At 46.9% G+C, this 21,972-nt stretch overlaps 1 protein-coding gene across 2 annotated transcripts in view; it reads left to right on the top strand.

The window, feature by feature from the left end:
• The window catches only part of LOC132761864 (cytochrome P450 2C19-like), a 29,159-nt gene extending 9,434 nt beyond the window's left edge, over positions 1–19,725 (top strand). Inside the window, exons 4-9 of one of the 2 annotated variants that reach the window (XM_067463154.1) lie at positions 917–1,077; positions 5,125–5,301; positions 7,479–7,620; positions 9,245–9,432; positions 15,496–15,637; positions 19,413–19,725. In XM_067463154.1, coding sequence (XP_067319255.1) covers positions 917–1,077; positions 5,125–5,301; positions 7,479–7,620; positions 9,245–9,432; positions 15,496–15,637; positions 19,413–19,594 — 992 coding nt within the window. In that variant the 3' untranslated portion in view covers positions 19,595–19,725. The remainder of the gene's footprint in view (positions 1–916; positions 1,078–5,124; positions 5,302–7,478; positions 7,621–9,244; positions 9,433–15,495; positions 15,638–19,412) is intronic. The other variant, XM_067463155.1, reaches the window with a different exon arrangement.
• Positions 19,726–21,972: the final 2,247 nt, after the last annotated feature.

Genomic DNA, 21,972 nt, shown 5'->3' with positions numbered 1-21,972 from the left:
TGTGTCCAGTTCTGGGCACCACAATTCAAGAGAGATATTGACTCTAAGCTGGAATGTGTCCAGAGGAGAGCAACTAAAATGATAAAAGGTCTGGAGAACAAGCCCTATGAGGAGCGGCTTAAGGAGCTGGGCATGTTTAGCCTGAAGAAGAGAAGGCTGAAAGGAGATATGATAGCCATGTATAAATATGTGAGAGGAAGCCACAGATTCCATCTGAACACAAGGAAGAACTTCCTGACTATGAGAGCCGTTCAGCAGTGGAACTCTCTGCCCCAGAGTGTGGTGGAGGCTCCTTCTTTGGAAGCTTTGAAACAGAGGCTGGATGGCCATCTGTCAGGGGTGATTTGAATGCAATATTCCTGCTTCTTGGCAGAATGGGGTTGGACTGGATGATGGCCCAGGAGGTCTCTTCCAACTCTTAGATTCTAGGATTCTAGGATTCTATGACAGGAAAGTTTAGAGAAGACAACGATGCTGGGGAAAGTGGAAGGAAAAGAGAAGAGGGTTAGGGTTAGGGTTAGGCTTGATTCTGAAGGAGCTGGGGGTGATGACGGATGACAGGGAACTCTAGTATGGGATGGTCCATGAGGTCAGAAAGAGTTGGAAGTGACTAAACGAATAAACAACAAACAAGAACAGTCAGCATTTGCAAGGCTTGCTAAACAGATGACTCTTCATTTTTATGAAGTACACCTGAAGCATATTCTGCAGAGTCTACTAAAAAGGCTGCACAACAGATCTGGCCAAGTATCTGAAACAGCCACTAACATTAGTAAAACTCCTCCTGTTGCCAAATGTATCAGGCCCCCAGTATTGAGCTAAAGGGACCCCATTTGGGGTTGGGGCTCACAGTTTAACGAGCTGCGATCTAAGAGATGGACTGAGACGAGGTGATCCTTTCCTTTTCTCCTTCCAGGGCAACCCTTTGACCCACACAACCTCTTCGGCTGTGCTACCGCCAATGTCATCTGCTCCATTGTCTTCGGAAAGCGCTACGAATACAATGACGAGAAGTTTCAAACCTTGATAACTGCAACAAATGAGGACAATGAACTTTTTAACTCTTTTTGGGGACAGGTAGGCCACTCTTCTTCATAGCTGGTGACATTTTCCATTTAGGAGCCATCTACACTGAGCATGTCATGCAGCTTCAAGTAACCCAGAATATGCCCACTGGGAAAGCCCACTGAAGTACACTTTGAACCCGTCAACCCAACACAGGCAAAGTCAGGGGACAGTCTGCAATGTGTCCCTTAAGGCTCATCAGCAGGCTCCGATAGAAACCCCATTGCATGGTGACATTACCTCCACAGAATGCTCTCTGCATAGAATCATAGAATCCTCGAGTTGGAAGAGACGTCTTGGGCCACCATCCAGTCCAACCCCATTCTGCCAAGAAGCAGGAATATTGCATTCAAATCACCCCTGACAGATGGCCATCCAGCCTCTGTTTCAAAGCTTCCAAAGAAGGAGCCTCCACCACACTCCCTCCAGGGCAGAGAGTTCCACTGCTGAACGGCTCTCACAGTCAGGAAGTTCTTCCTAATGTTCAGATGGAATCTCCTCTCTTGTAGTTTGAAGCCATTGTTCCATTGCGTCCTAGTCTCCAATATTTATACATGGCTATCATATCCATTCCTGCACATGTGAAGGAAGTTGAAAAAATACATTTTCCAAGACTGTCAAGCCATGGATACTGCAGAACCTGGAACTGGTTCAGAGACCAGCCTCTGTGATCTCCATCTGGACCTCAAACAGGTTCCAGGGTTTAATCATTACAGAGTGAAATCCAGTTTCTACAAGAGAGGAGATTCCATCTGAACATGAGGAAGAACTTCCTGACTGTGAGAGCCGTTCAGCAGTGGAACTCTCTGCCTCGGAGTGTGGTGGAGGCTCCTTCTTTGGAAGCTTTTAAACAGGGGCTGGAGGTCTCTTCCAACTCTTTGATTCTAGGATTCTATGATTCTGTGAAAGGGGATTCCATCTGAACATGAGGAAGAACTTCCTGACTGTGAGAGCCGTTCAGCAGTGGAACTCTCTGCCCCGGAGTGTGGTGGAGGCTCCTTCTTTGGAAGTTTTGAAACAGAGGCTGGATGGCCATCTGTCAGGGGTGATTTGAATGCAATGTTCCTGCTTCTTGGCAGAATGGGGTTGGACTGGATGATGGCCCAGGAGGTCTCTTCCAACTCTAGGATTCTAGGATTCTATGATTCTATGATTCTCTAGGCACATCTGTTTCAAATTGATCTAGGTGGACTGGCCAGTGTAGATGGGCCCACTGTTTGCACCGTTTCTGTCACTTTGGCCACAGATGTCACTGATATAAGAGGGATGGAGGAGGGCAGATCCGTGATTCAGGGCATTTACTAGGCCTGGGTAACAACGCAAAAATTTGTTTCTAAAATCGATTTGTATTTGGGGTTTTTTTTTGTTTCGATATTTAAAATAATTACAAAATTTTCCCTTAAAAAAGTTCGGTATTTACGAAATTTCGTTAATATTTACAAAACATTTTGTAAAGATGGCGCCCTTTTTTTTTCAATATTTTTTAAATATTTTTTTAATTTAATTATTAATTTTGTAGAATAGGGAGGAGAAATTATTAAGGAGGGAAGGCAGGCACTCACTCTGGCGGGCCCTCTCGCTCGCCACTCGCCCTCTCGCTCGCCGCTCGCCCTCTCGCTAGCCGCTCGCCCTCTCGCTCGCCCTCTCGTTCGCCGCTCGCCCTCTCGCTCGCCCTCTCGCTTGCGGCTCGCCCTCTCGCTGACCCTCTCGCTCGCTGCTCGCCCTCTCGCTCGCCGCTCGCCCTCTCGCTCGCCCTCTCACTCACCCTCTCGCTCACCCTCTCGCTCGCCACTCGCCCTCTTGCTCGCCCTCTCGCTCGCCGCTCGCCCTCTCGCTAGCCGCTCGCCCTCTCGCTCGCCCTCTCGTTCGCCGCTCGCCCTCTCGCTCGCCCTCTCGCTTGCTGCTCGCCCTCTCGCTGACCCTCTCGCTCGCTGCTCGCCCTCTCGCTCGCCGCTCGCCCTCTCGCTCGCCCTCTCACTCACCCTCTCGCTCACCCTCTTGCTCGCCGCTCGCCCTCTCGCTCGCCGCTCGCCCTCTCGCTCGCCGCTCGCCCTCTCGCTCGCCCTCTCGCTCGCCGCTCGCCCTCTTGCTTGCCCTCTCGCTCGCTTGCTCAGCCGGCGCCTTCCCCGCCCTCTCCTCCTCCTCCTCCTCCTCCTCCTCCTCTTTCAGGCTCTGCCTCTGACTGGCTAAGAGAGGAGAGAGAGGAGAGCTCCCAGCAAGCATCTAGCCAAGCCATCTTACGTATTTCCGAAATGGACGGAAATACAAAATTTTTTGGCGCCTGCCGTTTCGATATTTAAAAACACTTCCAGGTTTAAAAATAAGTTTTGTAATCGTTTTGTAATTGCTAAAATTAACGAATATTTAACGAATTACAAAATTAACGAACGAAACCGCCCAGGCCTAGCATTTACCACCTAAATAGCATCCGTGGATTAAAAGTAGGAAAGAGAGATGCAATGCATTCCCAGGGAACCAGACCTTAATGTGGTTACAAAGAATTGCCACCGGGCTCTCATCCCACAAGGGATTCTGCACCCAGACCGGAGTGCCATTCTTGGTTTCCGATCCCAGACTCCTAGAGTTAGAAGAAGTGCCCAGGATCATAGAGTCCAACCCCCTTCTCCCATGCCGGAAGACCCAATCAAAGCACTCCAAACAGATGACTCTTAAGCCTGTGCCTAGAAACTGTTGATTGTTGGTTGACGAGGTGATAAAACTTCTCCGACACACAGCCATAAAGCAATAAACCAATTAGCTTTGTTTACAGAGTATATACATAGCAGAGTTGCATGGTTGCGTCTGCCTGTGGCAAAAGACAACTCAGTAATGGCTACTTGGCTTCTTCTTCATACTCAGTAGAACACGCCTACTCACACTCCACACAAGGCATTATACGTCACATACAGGAAGCAGGAACTAACTCACTTAACATTAAGACATATACATTTTGGAAATCTACTACATAACCCAAAATGCAATAACTGACAGAAACCTCCAGCAAGGACATTCCCCACACACATGTCTTTGTTGGCCCTCAGGAGGTTCTTCATAATGTTGAGGTGGGATCTCTTTCCCTGCTGTTTGAATCCTTTGATCCGTTGTGGCTTAGTCTCTCTCTAGAGCAGTATTTCTCAACCTGGGGGTCGGGACCCCTGGGGGGGGGGGGTCACGAGGGGGTATCAGAGGGGTCACCAAAGACCATCAGAAGACACAGTATTTTCTATTGGTCAGGGGGTTCTGTGTATGAAGTTTAGCCCAATTCTCTCATTGTTGGAGTTCAGAATGCCCACCAGACCCTTCCAGTATTTTCTGTTGGTCATGAGAGTTCTGTGTGCCAAGTTTGGTTCAATTCCATCATTTGTGGAGTTCAGAATGATCTTGGGTTGTAGGTGAACTATAAATCCCAGCAACTACAACTCCCAAATGTCAAGGTCTATTTTCTTTAACCTCCTCCAGTATTCACATTTAGGCATGTTGAGTATTTGTGCCAAGTTTGGTCCAGATCCATCATTGCTTAAGTCCACAGTGCTCTCTGGATGTAGTTGAACTAGAACTCCAAAACTCAAGGTCAATGCCTATCAAACCCTTCCAGTATTTACTGTTGGTCATAGGAGTTCTGTGTGCGAAGACTGGTTCAATTCAGTCGTTGGTGGAGTTCAGAATGCTCTTTGATTGTATGTGAACTATAAACCTCAGCAACTACAACTCCCAAATGACAGCATCAATCTCCCCTTCAACCCCAATAGAATTCAAATTTGGGCGTATCAGGTATTTGTGCCAAATTTGGTCCAGTGAATGAAAATACATCCTGCATATCAGATACTTACATGACAATTCATAACAGCAGCAAAATTACAGTTGTGAAGTAGCAACAAAAATAATGTTATGGTTAGGGGTCACCACAACATGAGGAACTGTATTAAGGGGTCGCGGCATTAGGGAGGTTGAGAACCACTGCTCTAGAGTCACAGAAAACCCCTTGACTCTCCTCCACCTGACATCCTTTCACATCTTTCCACCTGGCTGTGATGTCCCCTCTTCACACATCTCTTCCAGCTCTACAATGCCTTCCCTGTTCTGATGGACTTGATCCCAGGACCCTTTCAACGCATGGTAAAAAACTCCATGAAACGCAGAGATATTGTTTTAGAGGAAGCCGAGGAACACAGGGCTACTTTGGACCCCAACTCACCTCGAGATTTCATTGACTGCTTCTTTATCAGAATGGACCAGGTAAGGGAGAGTTACGGAATCCACAAGCAGATGATTGAGTCGGAGCCATCCTCCAAGCACTGCAGTGTCACATATTTGCTCTGCATTTCGGTTGAGAATTTCCAAGGACTGCTTCAAAGCAATGAGCCTAACCCCATAGGGAGACTCTTTGCAGACATCCCACCCCCGGATGGAGGGGTTCTTTTGGGAGGAGGGTCCTTTAGGAAAGCCTTTCCTTCATCTGTTTCATCTATTAACCCTTTAAAGGATATTGTAACAGAACAACTAATTATAATGGAGGTTTTGCCTATGTTTATTAATGTTGACATTATGACAAAGGCAGCCAAGAGTTGGCTGCATATGCGAAGCCTTTGCAGTAGAAATGTATCCATTTTAGAGTGGCTAGTAGGCAAAGGGGCAGAGCTAACTAAGAAGAAAAGAGGGGACATTTTAAGAATGAGCCAGTCTCTAGCCAGGGGAGCTAAAGTGTAGAGGTTCCTAGTTTAGGTTTGAGTCTTCAGCCGTGATATTAAAGTAATAAAGGGATCATTTTGAATTAATCTCTAGTCTGTGAGCTAGAGGGAAGAAGATCCTTGTATAGTGTTATGCCTTCAGTTGCGGTACTGAAGTAATAAGAGACTAATTTTATGTATTCGTAAGAGTCAAAGACAGATGTAACAATATCAAGGTGGAACTGAAGTGAAGTACTGGGTAACAAATACGCTTTATGTGCACAAGAATCCATAAATAAACATTTATTTGTTCCAACTAATATATTAAAGTCTTGTGTCAGGTTACAAGACTGAAGTTACATTCCTGAAAGTTGACTGGAGATTATTTTGAAGCTACATACTGACTACAGAGTTATACAACAAAGAGACATATATAGACATTTATAATTGAACCCTGTAACAAACAAATATAAGAAAGGTGACACAGAGACAAAGATAATGTATTTCATGGTATGAACCCCAAGTTGCTGAGTCTGTGAGGTTTATTCTTCTTTCTCCCCTTTATTAGCATCATTGCCTGGTGCGTACGAGTACATATAATTTTACTCTGATAGATAGATAGATAGATAGATAGTAGGGCTGGGCGATTTCGTTCGTTAATTTCGTAATTCGTTATTAATTCGTTATTTTTTTTATAACGAAGCGATATTGAATCATTCAGGAGCAACTAAAAAACGAAACGAATTTTTCAATTCGTTTCGTAATTGTTTCGTAATTGTTTCGAAATCGATTCGTAATTGATTCAAAATCGTTTCGTTATTATTTCCGCATGTCTGGTGCAAGTTTTAGGGTTGCTGTTTGTTTTCTCAGTGAAAAAAAATAAATTATCACGCCAACAGTCAACAACAGAGGGAGAGGGAAGCTTCCTGTCTCATTTGGAGGTTTTTTTAGCATATTGCGCGATCGCGCCCGCCATTAACGAATCGATTCGTAATTGTTTCGAAATTGATTCGTAATTGATTCGTAATTTACGAAATTTCGTAAATAACAAAAAAAATTTAAGGAAAATTTCGGAATTCTTTTAAAAATCGAAACGCAAAAACCCCCTAAAAACGAATCGAGTTTAGAAACAATTTTTTCCGTGGTTGCCCAGCCCTAATAGATAGATACTTAGATAGATAGATAGATAGATAGATAGATAGATAGATCCCCCCCCTCTCTCTCTCTCTCTGACACACACACACACACACACCACAATATACGTCAGGTTCAAGTACCATCTCCCATTTGATTCTAAAAGCCAAGCAGGGCTATGCCTGTTGAATAATTGGATGGGAGGCCACCAATAAGTACCAAAGCTGAAAGCTAAATTTCAGAGAAATGACCCACAGACATTTCTGAGCATTTTCTGCTTTGAAAACCTGGATTTATGAGGCCACAAAAATTTGTAAGTAACTTGAAGGCCACATCCACACCTCCTGAAATGACCTGAGGGATGCTCGGCTCTGAGAATATGCTTGTGTGTGTGTCAAGGTCATGGGGTCAAAGCCAGTAGAAGACCAGACCTTGTGGAGCTGTGCCTGCCTCTTCTTTTCTCTCTCGGAGACCAGGGCACTGGACCTGGAAGGAAGAGAGAGCTCCTTTTATTCTAAAGACTCAGCCACAGAAAGACCTCCATTGGTATTTCCTAGACTTCACTAAGCACAGTTGGGCTGAGTCAACTGGTTGTGTTGTGTGTATCACCAGGAGAAGCAGAATGAGACCTTTGAGCTCACCATGGAGAACATGGTCGCCTGCAGCCTGGAATTGTTTGGTGCAGGAACTGAAACGACCAGCACAACGCTTCGATATGGGTTCTTGATCCTCCAGAAGTACCCAGAGATAGAAGGTAAGAAAGATGTGGAGACTTCAGCACAACAGGTTCCACCACAATCTTAGCTTCTGCAGATTAACTGTGATCAGAACCTGGAGTCACCATTAGGTTGAAAATAGGTCCTGGAAGTTGTTGGATTTCTAGTTCTGGTTGAAGGCAAAAGAGATGGAGATGATCCAGGCCAGCTGCTTTCACCAAGTTTCCAACTCTTGCTTTCTACTTCCTTGGAAACTTTTGAACAGAGGCTGGATGGCCATCTGTCAGGGATACTTTGATTATCCTTTTCCTGCATGGTAGGGGATTGGACTCAATGGCCCACGTGGTCTCTTCCAACCCTATGAGTCTATGATTCCATAATTCTGGTCCAACACATTTGGAGTGAAAAGAGGTCCAGGTAGTGGCTGCACTTCTAATTCCAGGTTTCCGATCTCTGGATTGTTCAGCTGATTTTGAAGTTGTGTAAGACATTAAGAAGAAGGTGTTTATAGGCGACTGCTTTGTGACCAACTAAGGGAATTTTGGAACCAACTAATTCAGCTGATTGGAGGGAGTCCAGGCTCTTTCCGGGAAGGCAGGTGGCTTTGTTGACTTCGCATAGAACTGGCCATGTCTTCACTACAAAGCTAGCTCAGTTTGACATCCGCCCAAAAGAGACAGAACCTATATATCTGAAATAAACAGAACCAATATCTAAGGCATTCTGAGATTGATAGTGTCTTGAGGGACAAATCACCGCCCACTATCACTTGGATTTCTTAGTTAAATCAAGTTACATGGGGAACTTTAGTGCAAATGATCAAAAGAAACATAGAATCATAGAGTTGGAAGAGACCTCATGGGCCATCCAGTCCAACCCCATTCTGCCAAGAAGCAGGAATATTGCATTCAAATCACCCCTGACAGATGGCCATCCAGCCTCCGCTTAAAAGCTTCCAAAGAAGGAGCCTTCACCACACTCCAGGGCAGGGAGTTCCACTGCTGAACGGCTCTCACAGTCAGGAAGTTCTTCCTCATGTTCAGACCAAACATATAGAAATCCAGAACACATCCACCAAAATGGCCAACAAAAAACAACTTTGGAAAAGATCCAAGACTGTCCGTCACACTTGGGGACTCAAATGTTGCAGCCTCGAAGATCAGCTTAGGTAGTTTTGATGGACATAAAGGTGTAGACAGACACCCACATTTGTGGATGGTGTGATTCTACTTTTGGATGGTATGTCTCTTTTGATGGCCATTCATACAAAACATGGAAGCTCGTGGCTTACTATATATGAAGGGAAAATTCACACTGATCTGGGATGCAAACTTAGAAACTCTAGATAGTGCAGCCACTCTCTAGACTTGGGAGAGACCTGGTGGGCCATCATCCAGTCCAACCCCATTCTGCCAAGTAGCAGGAAAATCACATTCAAAGTACCCCTGACAGATGGCCATCCAGGCTCTGTTGAAAAGCCTCCAAAGAAGGAGCCTCCACCACATTCCGGGGCAGAGAGTTCCAGAGTGTGGTGGAGGCTCCTTCTTTGGAGGCTTCCTGGGCATTTCTTGCTCTCTTGTCATGAGCCAGAGTTTGCATGATTTCTCTGATGTTTTCTGGATGCTTCTTTCTTGACATTGAGCCTCATGCATCTCCTGGCAGAGAAAGTGCAGGAAGAGATTGACCGGGTGGTTGGCCGCTCCCGAATGCCCAGCATGGCTGACCGTGGACAGATGCCTTATACCGATGCCGTCATCCATGAGATCCAGAGGTTCGTCTCTCTTTCTCCAATGTCCGTGCCACATTCCGTGGTCAAAGACACGTCATTCAGAGGATACGTCATTCCAAAAGTGAGTTCTCTGCTTCTCCTCCCAGAAGAAGACACTTCCACAGCAGAATCATAACATTGGGAAGGGTCCTCAAAGGGCATTGCTCTACTTGGCATCCAGTAGGACTAGAAATCCTATTTCCTATTTTTATCTTGACAATTTAGTCACTGTCTGACCTGAAAAATCCACATCCCCAACCCTACCTGCACCCCAGCACCTCAGCAGCATTTGACACAGTTGACCACAATCTTTTGATCACAGCCTTGCTGCTGTTGGAGTCAGGGGGGCAGCTTTAAATTGGCTGTCCTCTTTTCTTCACAACCGTGGACAGCGAGTGGAGAGGGGAGGCCTGTTCTCTGAGAGGTCCCCCTCCTCTCTCTTGTGGGGTTCCTCAGGGGCCATTCTCTCCCCTCTGTTGTTTAACACCTATATGCGACCACTTGCTCAGCTGGTTCGAGTATGCTGATGACACTCAGCTGGTGCTGAAGATGGAAGGCTGACCGGACTCTGTACCCGATTGTTTCCATCAGTGCCTCGAGGCCGTGACTGGGTGGCTGCGTGCCAGCAGGTTGAGGGTGAATCCAGCAAAGACGGAGATCCTAAGGCTGGGTTGACCGGGCAGTGGGGACATCCAGCTGCCTACCCTGGATGGCGAGGCACTATGCCCGTCATCGTTGGTCAAGAGTCTAGGAGTCCTTTTGGACCCTCTGCTGACGATGGAGGCCCAGGTCTCCGCCGTGAGCAGAACCGCCTTCTTTCACCTGTAGTAGGCTAGACGGCTGGCCCCCTCCCTGTCCAGGGACGACCTAGCTACGGTGATCCAGGCCACGGTCATCTCAAGACTGTAACAACATTAGTAATTCCAAATCAGTCTCCTGATACGGTAAACTGGTGTAACCAGGAGGGCGGTCCCTCTGGATTGAAGGTGGTGCTGCTGAATGCCAGATCTGTCAATGGAAAAACAACTTTCATCCAGGATCTAATCCTGGATGAATGGGCAGATCTGGCGTGCATTACGGAGACCTGGTTGGATGAAGCTGGAGGCGTGAATTTGACCCAGCTTTGCCCGCCAGGTTTTTCCGTGCAGCACCAACCGAGATCCGGAGGGCGGGGAGGCAGGGTTGCAGTGGTCTATAGAGATTCCATCCCTCTGACCAGGGGCCCCATCCCGCAGTCAACAAATTTTGAATGCGTCCACCTGAGGGTGGGTGACCGGGACAGAATAGGGATTCTGCTAGTGTACCGTCCACCTCGCTGCACTACAGTCTCCCTACCTGAGCTAGCGGGGGTGGTCTCGGGCTTGGCATTGGAGTCCCAGCGGCTCCTTGTGCTGGGGGACTTCAATGTCCATGCCGAGGCTGCGCTATCGGGGGTGGCTCAGGACTTCATGTCTACCATGGCAACCATGGGACTGTCCCAACAGGTATCTGGCCCCACTCACAGTGCAGGACACACATTGGTCTTGGTTTTCTGTCAGGGATGGGAGGAAGGTGGCAGTGTTGAGGAGCTGACCATCTCTCCGTTGCCATGGACCGACCACAACCTGGTCAGATTTAGGCTTACTCAGCCCCTAACCTCTGCAGAGGTGGTGGGCCCATTAAGTTGGTCCGCCCCAGGAGGCTTATGGATCCGGATGGATTCCTGACGGCTCTTGGGGAGTTTCCCGCCTCCTCGGTAGGTGATCCTGTCGATGCCCTAGTCACTCTCTGGAATGGGGAAATGACTAGGGCAATAGACACGATCGCTCCAGAACGTCCCCTCTCAAGTAGCTGAGCTAAACCAGCCCCTTGGTTTACCGAGGAGTTGGCAGCGATGAAGCTAAGGAAGAGGGAACTAGAGAGCGTGTGGCGTTCGGATCCGAGCGAGCCAAATCGAACACGGTCTTTCTTTCTTTGTGGCCACTATTGCGTCTGCAAAGAACCGTCCGGCTGAGCTGTTTCAAGTCTTTTAAATCCCACCATCCAGGGTGGGAGCCCTGACAATTCGGCTACTCACTGTGAAGCTTTTACTCGGTTCTTTGCAGACAAAGTTGCTTTGATCCATTCTGGTCTGGATACCATGTTAATGGCAGTCTCTGAGGATGTAACACAAGCACCTGCTTGTCAAGTTTTGTTGGATTCATTTCAATGGGTGAAACCCGACGATGAGGACAAGATACTTGGAGGAATGAGGCCTACCACATGCATCCTAGACCCCTGCCTATCCTGGCTTCTAAAGGAGGCCAGAGGGGGATTGGCTGAGTGGATTACGGTGGTGGTTAATGCCTCCCTTTAGGAAGGCAAGATTCCAGCGAGCTTAAAACAAGCTATAATAAAACCGCTGTTGAAAAAACCATCACTGGACCCCACTAAATTCAACAACTATCAGCCAGTTTCCAATTTCCCCTTTTTGGGCAAAGTCCTGGAACGTGTGGTGGCCTCACAACTCCAGGTATTCTTGGAAGACACGGATTATCTGGATTCGGCACAGTCTGGTTTCAGACCGGGGCATGGAACTGAGACAGTCTTGGTCGCCTTAGTGGACGATCTGCGCCGGGAGCTCGACAGGGGGAGTGTGTCCCTGTTGGTGCTGCTGGACCTCTCAGCGGCCTTCGATACCATCGACCACGGTATCCTTCTGGGACGCCTCATGGGGATGGGTCTTGGAGGGACTGTTTTACAGTGGCTCCGGTCATTCCTAGAGGGTCGATCTCAGAAGGTGTTACTGGGAGACTCCTGTTCAACCCCACAACCTTTGTCTTGTGGGGTTCCTCAGGGCTCAATACTGTCTCCCATGTTGTTCAACATCTACATGAAGCCGCTAGGAGAGATCATCCGGAGTTTCAGAGTACGGTACCATCTGTACGCGGATGATGTCCAACTCTGTCACTCCTTCCCACTTGCTACTAAGGAGACTGTCGAGGTCCTGAACCGATGTCTGGCTGCTGTGACGGTCTGGATGAGGGCGAACAAATTGAAATTGAATCCAGACAAGACAGAGGTACTCCTGGTCAGTCGCAAGGCCGAACAGGGCATAGGGTTACAGCCTGTGTTGGAAGGGGTCGCACTCCCCCTGAAGACACAGGTTCGCAGCTTGGGTGTGATCTTGGATTCATCGCTGAGTCTGGAACCTCAGGTTTCGGCGGTGACCAGGAGAGCATTCGCACAGTTAAAGCTTGTGCGCCAGCTGCGCCCGTACCTTGGGAAGTCTGACTTGGCCACGGTAGTCCACGCTCTGGTTACATCCCGTTTAGACTACTGCAACACTCTCTATGTGGGGTTGCCTTTGAAGACGGCTTGGAAGCTTCAACTGGTCCAACGTGTGGCAGCCATGATACTAACAGGAGCGGCACTCAGGGAGCACACAACTCCTCTGTTGCGCCAACTCCACTGGCTACCAATTTGCTACCGGGCTCAATTCAAAGTGCTGGCTTTGGCCTATAAAGCCCTAAACGGTTTTGGCCTAAGTTACCTATCCGACCGCATCTCTGCCTACGAACCCACTAGGACTTTGAGATCTTCCGGGGAGGCCCTGCTCTCGATCCCGCTTGCAACACAGGCACGGCTGGCGAGGACGAGAGACAGGGTCTTCTCGATGGTGGCCTCTCTGCTGTGGAACGCCCTTCCCACGGACATTAGATTGGCTCCCTCATTGATGGTATTCCGAAGAAAAGTGAAAACCTGGTTAATTTGAACAGGCGTTTGAATAGGCAGTGCAATGAATTTAGGAATGGAACTACGGATGACGAGTTTAGATCATGATTCTAGTTATGAGACGCCACTTGAATGTTTACTACTGTTTAATTGTTTAGTCTGCTACTGTGACAATTGTTTTTAAGTACCTTGTTGATGTCGCATTAAATTTTGCTTTGATTGCTTTGCTTTGTTTTTGCTTTGTTTGATTGTTGCTAACCGCTATGAGTCGCCTAAAAGGCTGAGAATAGCGGTATACAATTGAAGTAAATAAATAAATAAATAAATAAGACTGGACTACTGTAACGCCCTCTACATTGGCCTTCCTCTGTCGGTGATCTGGAAGCTCAAGTTTATTTATTTATTTATTTATTTGCTTTATTTCTATACCGCATTTTTCAGCCCTTAACAGGCGACTCAATGTGGTTTACATGGTACAATTATCAAGCAGTGTCAGTGCAATTAAAACATAACAATGCAACAAACAGGATCAACAGCCTCAATCCACAACAGTTAACAATCAACAAGACAGATCAACAAAACAGACATAACATAACGCCTCAGTTGAAATCAGATCCGTTCTCATAATCCTTGTGCCATTCCTATGTTCCATTTACTGTCTTCCTATGATTGGTTGCACTGCTTAACCAAACGCTTGTTCATAAAGCCAGGTCTTAACCATTCTCCGAAACATCAGCAGCGAAGGTGCCTGTCTGATGTCTGCTGGTAGGGCATTCCATAGCCGAGGGGCCACCACTGAGAAGGCCCTGTCTCTCGTCCCCGCCAAGCGCTCCTGTGACGCAGGCGGGACCGAGAGCAGGGCCTCCCCAGACGATCTTAATGTTCTGGTTGGTTCATAGGTGGAGATGCGTTCGGAGAGGTAAGCAGGGCCAGAACCGTTTAGGGCTTTATAGGCTAAAGCCAGTACCTTGAATTGTGCCCGGTAGCAGATTGGCAGCCAGTGGAGCTGGCTCAACAGAGGAGAGGTATGCTCCCTGAGTGCCGCTCCCATTAGCAACCTGGCCGCCGAGCGCTGGACCATCTGAAGCTTCCGGGCAGTCTTCAAGGGCAACCCCACGTAGAGCGCGTTGCAGTAATCAATCCGGGATGTAACCAGAGCGTGACCAAGTCAGACTTCCCAAGGTACAGGCGCAACTGGCGCACCAGTTTGAGTTGTGCAAATGCTCCCCTGGACACCGCCGAAACTTGGGGTTCCAAGCTTAGCGAAGAGTCCAGGATCACACCCAAGCTGCGTACCTGCGTCTTCAGGGGGAGTGTAACCCCGTCTAACACAGGCTGTAACCCTATGCCCTGTTCGGCCTTTCGACTGACCAGGAGTGCCTCTGTCTTATCTGGATTCAGTTTCAATTTGCTAGCCCTCATCCAGTCCGACACAGCGGCCAAGCAGCGGTTCAGGACCTGGACAGCCTCCTTAGTAGTGGGTGGGAAGGAGTGACAGAGTTGGACGTCATCTGCGTACAGATAACACCGCACCCCGAAACTCCGGATGATCTCTCCCAACGGCTTCATGTAGATGTTAAATAACATGGGGGACAATATTGAGCCCTGCGGGACCCCACAAGACAATGGTTAAAAAAGTTGGTACAAAACGCAGCTGCTCGGCTTCTTGTGGGAATTCTGATGAGATGCCACATCACCCCAATCTGACTGCAGCTGCATTGGTTACCCATTGAGCACCGGATCACTTTCAAAGGGATGGTACTCACCTTGAAGGTCTGGCATGGTCTGGGGCCGATGTATCTGAGGGACCGCCTCACCCCCTCCCAACCCCAGAGATCCCTCCGCTCTGAGGACCAAGATTTGTTGGAAATTCCCAGTGTCAAGACCTTGCGTCTAACAGCAACCAGACGCAGAGCCTTCACAGCAGTGGCACCATCACTCTGGAACACTCTGCCGCCTGAAGTCTGTGCCTTGCGGGACTTATCCGCTTTCCGCAGGGCATGTAAGACATACCTGTTTCAACAGGCCTTTGATCTCTGATATTGCTGTTTTTAAATTGTGTTAGATTTTAGCCATTCTTGCAAGCCTCTCCGAGCCCAAGGGGAGTGGCCGCATATACGTTTGAATAATAAAATAAATGAATAAATGAATAAATAAATAAATAAATAAAAGTATTGAAATTTCCAATGCAGCACAATTTTTGTTCCTGGGTTAACAATGTCATCTCCTAATTGGTTCTACTGTTTTTGTGGTCCATCCTGCAATACATTTTGCTCTGGTTTTTCATTGAGTCTCAAGCAATTCAACCAACAACCAATTCAACCAACAACTACTTTCCAAGTAATGACCACACAGTTAAACAGGAAATAACACTTTCAAACCAGGAACATAAAAAAATCCAAAGTTACGTTACATAGTGTTGTTATTTCACCAATTCCTGTACTCTTTGCAGGGCACCACCGTCATGCCTGCTCTGATCTCGGTGTTGTACGATGGCAAGGAATTTCCCAACCCCACTGAGTTTGACCCAGGACATTTCCTCAACAAGGACGGGACCTTCAGGAAGAGCAACTACTTCGTGCCCTTCTCAGCAGGTAAGTTTCTCCTTCTCCCATTGGGCAGTGGGCTGGGGAATCCTATGGCTGAGAAGCTCCTTTATGTCTTCTGAGTTGCCCATTGCTGGGAATGAACCCTCACATAGAATCATAGAATCCTAGAATCCTAGAGTTGGAAGAGACCTCATGGGCCATCCAGTCCAACCCCATTCTGCCAAGAAGCAGGAATATTGCATTTAAATCACCCCTGACAAATGGCCATCCAGCCTCTGCTTAAAAGCTTCCAAAGAAGGAGCCTCCACCACACTCCGGGGCAGAGAGTTCCACTGCTGAATGGCTCTCGCAGTCAGAAAGTTCTTCCTAATATTCAGATGGAATCTCCTCTCTTGTAGTTTGAAGCCATTGTTCCATTGCATCCTAGTCTCCAAGGAAGCAGAATGGTTGGGAGGTAGATATTGAACCATAGAAACATACCATTGGAAGAAACCACAAGGGACAACCAGACCCACTTGTCCCATACATACCAAAGAGAGCCCTCAACACTAGCCTTGAGCTATTGGCCACAATGTTGTGCACCCATGATCATAGAATCATAGAATCATAGAATCATAGAATCATAGAATCAAAGAGTTGGAAGAGACCTCATGGGCCATCCAGTCCAACCCCATTCTGCCAAGAAGCAGGAATATTCCATTCAAATCACCCCTGACAGATGGCCATCCAGCCTCTGCTTAAAAGCTTCCAAAGAAGGAGCCTCCACCACACTCCGGGGCAGAGAGTTCCACTGCTGAACGGCTCTCACAGTCAGGAAGTTCTTCCCAATGTTCAGATGGAATCTCCAGACCCACTTGTCCCACTTGTCCCTCACATGGTTGGGAGGTAGATATTGAACCATAGAAACATACCATTGGAAGAAACCACAAGGGACAACCAGACCCACTTGTCCCATGCAGACCAAAGAGAGCCCTTAACACTAGCCTTGAGCTATTGGCCACAATGTTGTGCACCCATGATGGCCAGAGTGGCAATCAAAGGATATTAAACAATATATAATTAATGCCCCCCCCCCCAAAAAAAAACCCACTTGATGGATTTTTTTTCCCACTGGAAAATGAAAAGGTTCTCACAGGACCCTTGTCCCCATCCTACCAGTCTTGAGGTATCAGCTCACAGCAGTTGTTCCCAATGAAAACACAGGACTGCACTCTGGTATCAAAGACAATCTTTACTACTGGATACATGGACATATGAAAAGCCGAGATTGACCAGCAGCCGCTGGTCGCTCCTTATATACACTCCCCCTCATTTGAAAGGACAATTCCCGCCAAGTCAAAACCCCGGTCAATATTCCCGCAACACTGTAAGCCGTTGTCTTCCAAGGTCAACAGCTGCAGACTTCTTATCAATGTCTTACGACACCAACACCAAGGGCCTGGAAACTGGATCTTGACATCCATGTGTCATGACCCCTTTGAAATTGTTGAGATTAACTTCACGATTCAGCAGCAGATCAGTTGCACAACTTCAGTGCTTTCCAGTAGCTTCTTCCTGCACAGTATTTTCAGTCAACTGCTCCCACAGCCTGCAGCCACTCTGGAACCTTTTATAGACACTTGAGCACATGCCCGGCCATTGTCAGTTTTACCATTATCCTTCCCCCAGTCTAGATGACATTACAGTTATATCTTGTCTTAGCAAACAGGTTCTTTTAATCAATTACATAGAGCCTTCGACGAACAACATCACAGCACAAGGAGAGAAATACACACTGTACATGACTTCCTTATATACAATTCATTTACACATAGCAATCACTGATTGGTTCCCAACTCATTGACCCAAGATTACATGATTCACAATCACCTGGACTAGGCCAGAACACATTCCCCAAATGATGTCCTATATACAGTTAATGCATGACTCAGCATTTCCAATAGAAGTTCATTAGCAGTGCATGACTCAGCTATATTACATTACAATACATTGTAAAACCTGACAGAAATCATGTCATACAGGTCAATGGGAGGCATAAAACTGAGATATGTGTGTGTGTGTGTGTAATGTTCATTTGTGGGATTAACATAACTCAAAAACCGCTGGACGAATTGACACCAAATTTGGACACAATACACCTATTAGGACAATGAGTGACCATCATTCATAAAAACACTGAATAGCATAGCATAAGAGACTTAAAATCCAAAAAATAAAAGAATACATTACAACGCATGCGCAAAACCACATAAGTACACAAACATATACACACACATATACTCATACACACACACACACACAAAAGATATATATATACAGACTGGGCCACAGCAACGTGTGGCAGAGGACAGCTAGTCTATATAAACAAAAATGTAATGTTCGTTTGTGGAATTAACATAACACAAAAACCACTGGACGAATTGACACCAAATTTGGAGACAAGACACCTCTCAGGCCAACGAGTGACCATCACTCATAAAAACACTGGAAAACACAGTGGAAGGGACTTAAAAAGCAAAAAAAACCCAATATATATATGACAATGCACACACAAAACCACATATGTACACAAATACACATATATACACATGTACACAAATATATACAGAAATATATACACACATATATGCACACACAAAACACATACACAGAAAGGGGAAGGAAGGAAGGAAGGAAGGAAGGAAGGAAGGAAGGAAGGAAGGAAGGAAGGAGAGAAGGAAGGAAGGAGAGACGGAGAGAAGGAGGGAAGGAAGGAAGGAAGGAAGGAAGGAAGGAAGGAAGGAAGGAGGGAGGGAGGGAGGGAGGGAGGGAGGGAGGGAAGGAAGGAAGGAAGGAAGGAAGGAAGGAAGGAAGGAGAGAAGGAAGGAAGGAGAGAAGGAAGGAAGGAGAGAAGGAAGGAAGGAGAGAAGGAGGGAGGGAAGGAAGGAAGGAAGGAAGGAAGGAGGGAGGGAGGGAGGGAGGGAGAGAAGGAGAGAAGGAAGGAAGGAAGGAAGGAAGGAGAGAAGGAAGGAAGGAAGGAAGGAAGGAAGGAGGGAGGGAGGGAGGGAGGGAGGGAAGGAAGGAAGGAAGGGAGAGAAAGGGGGGGAGGGAGAGAAGGAGGGAAGGAGAGAAGGAAATAAAGTGAAAGAGAGAAAGAAGGAAGGAAGGAAGGAACAAAAGAGAGAAAGAGGGAGGGAAGAAAGGAAGAAAAGAGACAAGGAAGGATGGAACCAAAGACCAAAGGAAGTGGGAAAAGAAACAGGTAGAAAGAGGGGGAAGAAAGAAGGGAAAGAAAGAGGGAAGGTAGGAAGGAGAGAAAAAAAGAGATAAAGAGGGAGGGAAGGTTGGCCACAGCAACGCTTGGCGGGTACAGCTAGTGTGTGTATGTGTGTGAATACATACACACACATACACACACACCCCCATTTGGTTGAAACCATAAAAGGGAATTCATCCTTACGGTAAGAGCTGTTCAACAGTGGGACGTATTGCCTTATTTGACTTAGTTTCAAGACCCTCAGAGTGTGATGGAGTCTCCTTCTTTGGCTTGGTTTCAAGACCTCTGGGCATCTTGGTCACTCTTCTTTAGTCACGTACCTTCTTGTCAGAGTTCCTGAACTGGAGAGGGGTTTCCAGATGAGGAGGCCTCACCAAAACAGAACAGAGTGAGGCTTCTGCTTCCCTTGCTCTTCAGACTGGATTCTGCTGAGTGTCTCCTACACTCCCTTGGTGACCCCCTTCCCTGTTTCTCCCCTCCCTCCCTCCCTCCCTTCCTTCCTTCCTTCCTTCCTTCCTTCCTTCCTTCCTTCCTTCCTTCCTTCCTTCCTGGGTCTCCTTGCAGGCAAACGGAACTGCGCAGGAGAAGGTTTGGCCCGCATGGAGCTCTTCCTGTTCTTCACCTCCATCCTCCAGAACTTCAAGCTGAAGCCTCTCATGGACCCCCAGGACATCGACCTCTCCCCCTTGGAAGGAAGAATGGACAATTGCCCTCAGCCGTACAAGTTCCGTGTTATCCCACGCTGAAAAACACATGTATGGAGAACGGAAGCTCTAGCAAAGTCCAGGGTGACCAGACAAGCTCCAATGGGTCTCCTCCAAATCTGCACCCGTGGGAGGGCTTAACTTGCTTGTTATTAAATGTTCTTTGACTCCCATTCTGTATTGTTTTCAACTGATTTTGCATGCGGATATTCCAGACTGAGAAGGCTGTGTCTTTCAAGTCTTCTCACCTGGACTTCTTGGTTTGGCCTCCTGATGCTTGCTTTTCTGGGCCTTTTTTTGAGTCCTTGAACCTTTGCTCATCAAAACCCAATAATAGAATCATAGAATCATTGAGTTTGTTTATTAAAAATGCAATAAAACTGTTTGGTTGCTCCTGACATGATAAATAAAATTTAAAAATTGAGTTAGAAGAGACCTTGTGGGCCACCCAGTCCAACCGCATTCTGCCAAGAAGCAGGAAAACCTAAAGGAGCCCCTAAAGGCAACTATTCCAGGCTTAACTTCTGCAGATTAAGTTGGTGTGATCTTTTTAGGAAGCTCTAAGCAGCTAGGAAGGTTTTGAGTAGAGAATTGAGCTGGAGGATCTCTCTTGGAATCTCTAGATCAGTGGTTGTCAACCTGTGGGTCTACAGGTGTTTTGGCCTATGACTCCCAGAAATCCCAGCCAGTTTACCAGCTGTTACGATTTCTGGGAGTTGAAGGCCAAAACATAGAATCCTAGAATCAAAGAGTTGGAAGAGACCTCAAGGGCCATCATCCAGTCCAACCCCATTCTGCCAAGAAGCAGGAATATTACATTCAAATCACCCCTGACAGATGGCCATCCAGCCTCTGCTTAAAAGCTTCCAAAGAAGGAGCCTCCACCACACTCCCTCCGGGGCAGAGAGTTCCACTGCTGAACGGCTCTCACAGCCAGGAAGTTCTTCCTCATGTTCAGATGGAATCTCCTCTCTTGGAGTTTGAAGCCATTGTTCCGCGTCCTAGTCTCCAAGGAAGCAGAAAACAAGCTTGCTCCCTCCTCCTCCCTGTGGCTTCCTCTCACATATTTATACATGGCTCTCATCATGTCTCCTCTCAGCCTTCTCTTCTTCAGGCTAAACATGCCCAGTTCCCTAAGCCGCTCCTCATAGGGCTTGTTCTCGAGACCCTTGATCGTTTGAGTCGCCCTCCTCTGGACACATTCCAGCTTGTCAATATCTCTCTTGAATTGTGGTGCCCAGAATTGGACACAGTATTCCAGGTAAAGTGGTCTAACCAAAACAGAATAGAGCATGGGGAGCATGACTTCCCTGGATCTAGACACTAGGCTCCTCTTGATGCAGGCCAAAATCCCATTGGCTTTTTTTGCCGCCACATCACATTCCTGGCTCATGTTTAACTTGTTGTCCACGAGGACTCCAAGATCTTTTTCACACGTACTGCTCTTGAGCCGGGCATCACCCATTCTGTATCTTTGCATTTCATTTTTTCTGCCAAAGTGGAGTATCTTACATTTGTCACTGTTGAACTTCATTTTGTTAGTTTTGACCCATCTCTCTAATCTGTCAAGATCGTTTTGAATCCTGCTCCTGAATTGATTCGTTAATGGCGGACGCGACCGCGCTAAAAAACCCTCCAAATGGGACAAGGGGAACTTCTGAAGCTTCCCTCTCCCTCTGTTGTTGACTGTTGGTGTGATAATTATATATTTTTTTCACTGATAAAACAAACAACAACTATAAAACTTGCACCAGACATGCGGAAATAATAACGAAACGATTTCGAAACGATTTCGAAACAATTACGAAACGAATTGAAAAATTCGTTTCATTTTTTAGTTGCTGCTGAATGGTTCAATATCGCTTCGTTATCAAAAAAAATAACGAATTAATAATGAATTACGAAATTAACGAACGAAACCGCCCAGCCCTACTAAAAACAATGGAACAATGGCTTCAAACTCCAAGAGAGGAGATTCCATCTGAACATGAGGAAGAACTTCCTGACTGTGAGAGCCGTTCAGCAGTGGAACTCTCTGCCCCGGAGTGTGGTGGAGGCTCCTTCTTTGGAAGCTTTTAAGCAGAGGCTGGATGGCCATCTGTCAGGGGTGCTTTGAATGCAATATTCCTGCTTCTTGGCAGAATGGGGTTGGGCTGGATGGCCCATGAGGTCTCTTCCAACTGTTTGATTCTATGATTCTATGATTCTATGAAACACATGGACATTATATAAAATACACATATGAAAACGTATTTCTACAAACAAATATCAAAATCCACAGAACAAGATGAAGATGTCGTGAACACAAGGCATGGGTTTAAAATTCATGATTACAACATGAGTTGGCTCCAGCTTGTGGGCACTCGATAGATTTCCATATCTATGGAGCGGTCACAAGTTGAAGCCAACTTAAGAGCGGT

Source organism: Anolis sagrei, chromosome 1 (genome assembly GCF_037176765.1).
Source record: "Anolis sagrei isolate rAnoSag1 chromosome 1, rAnoSag1.mat, whole genome shotgun sequence".
Lineage (NCBI taxonomy): Eukaryota > Metazoa > Chordata > Lepidosauria > Squamata > Dactyloidae > Anolis > Anolis sagrei.
This window is presented reverse-complemented; position numbering and strand designations above follow the sequence as displayed.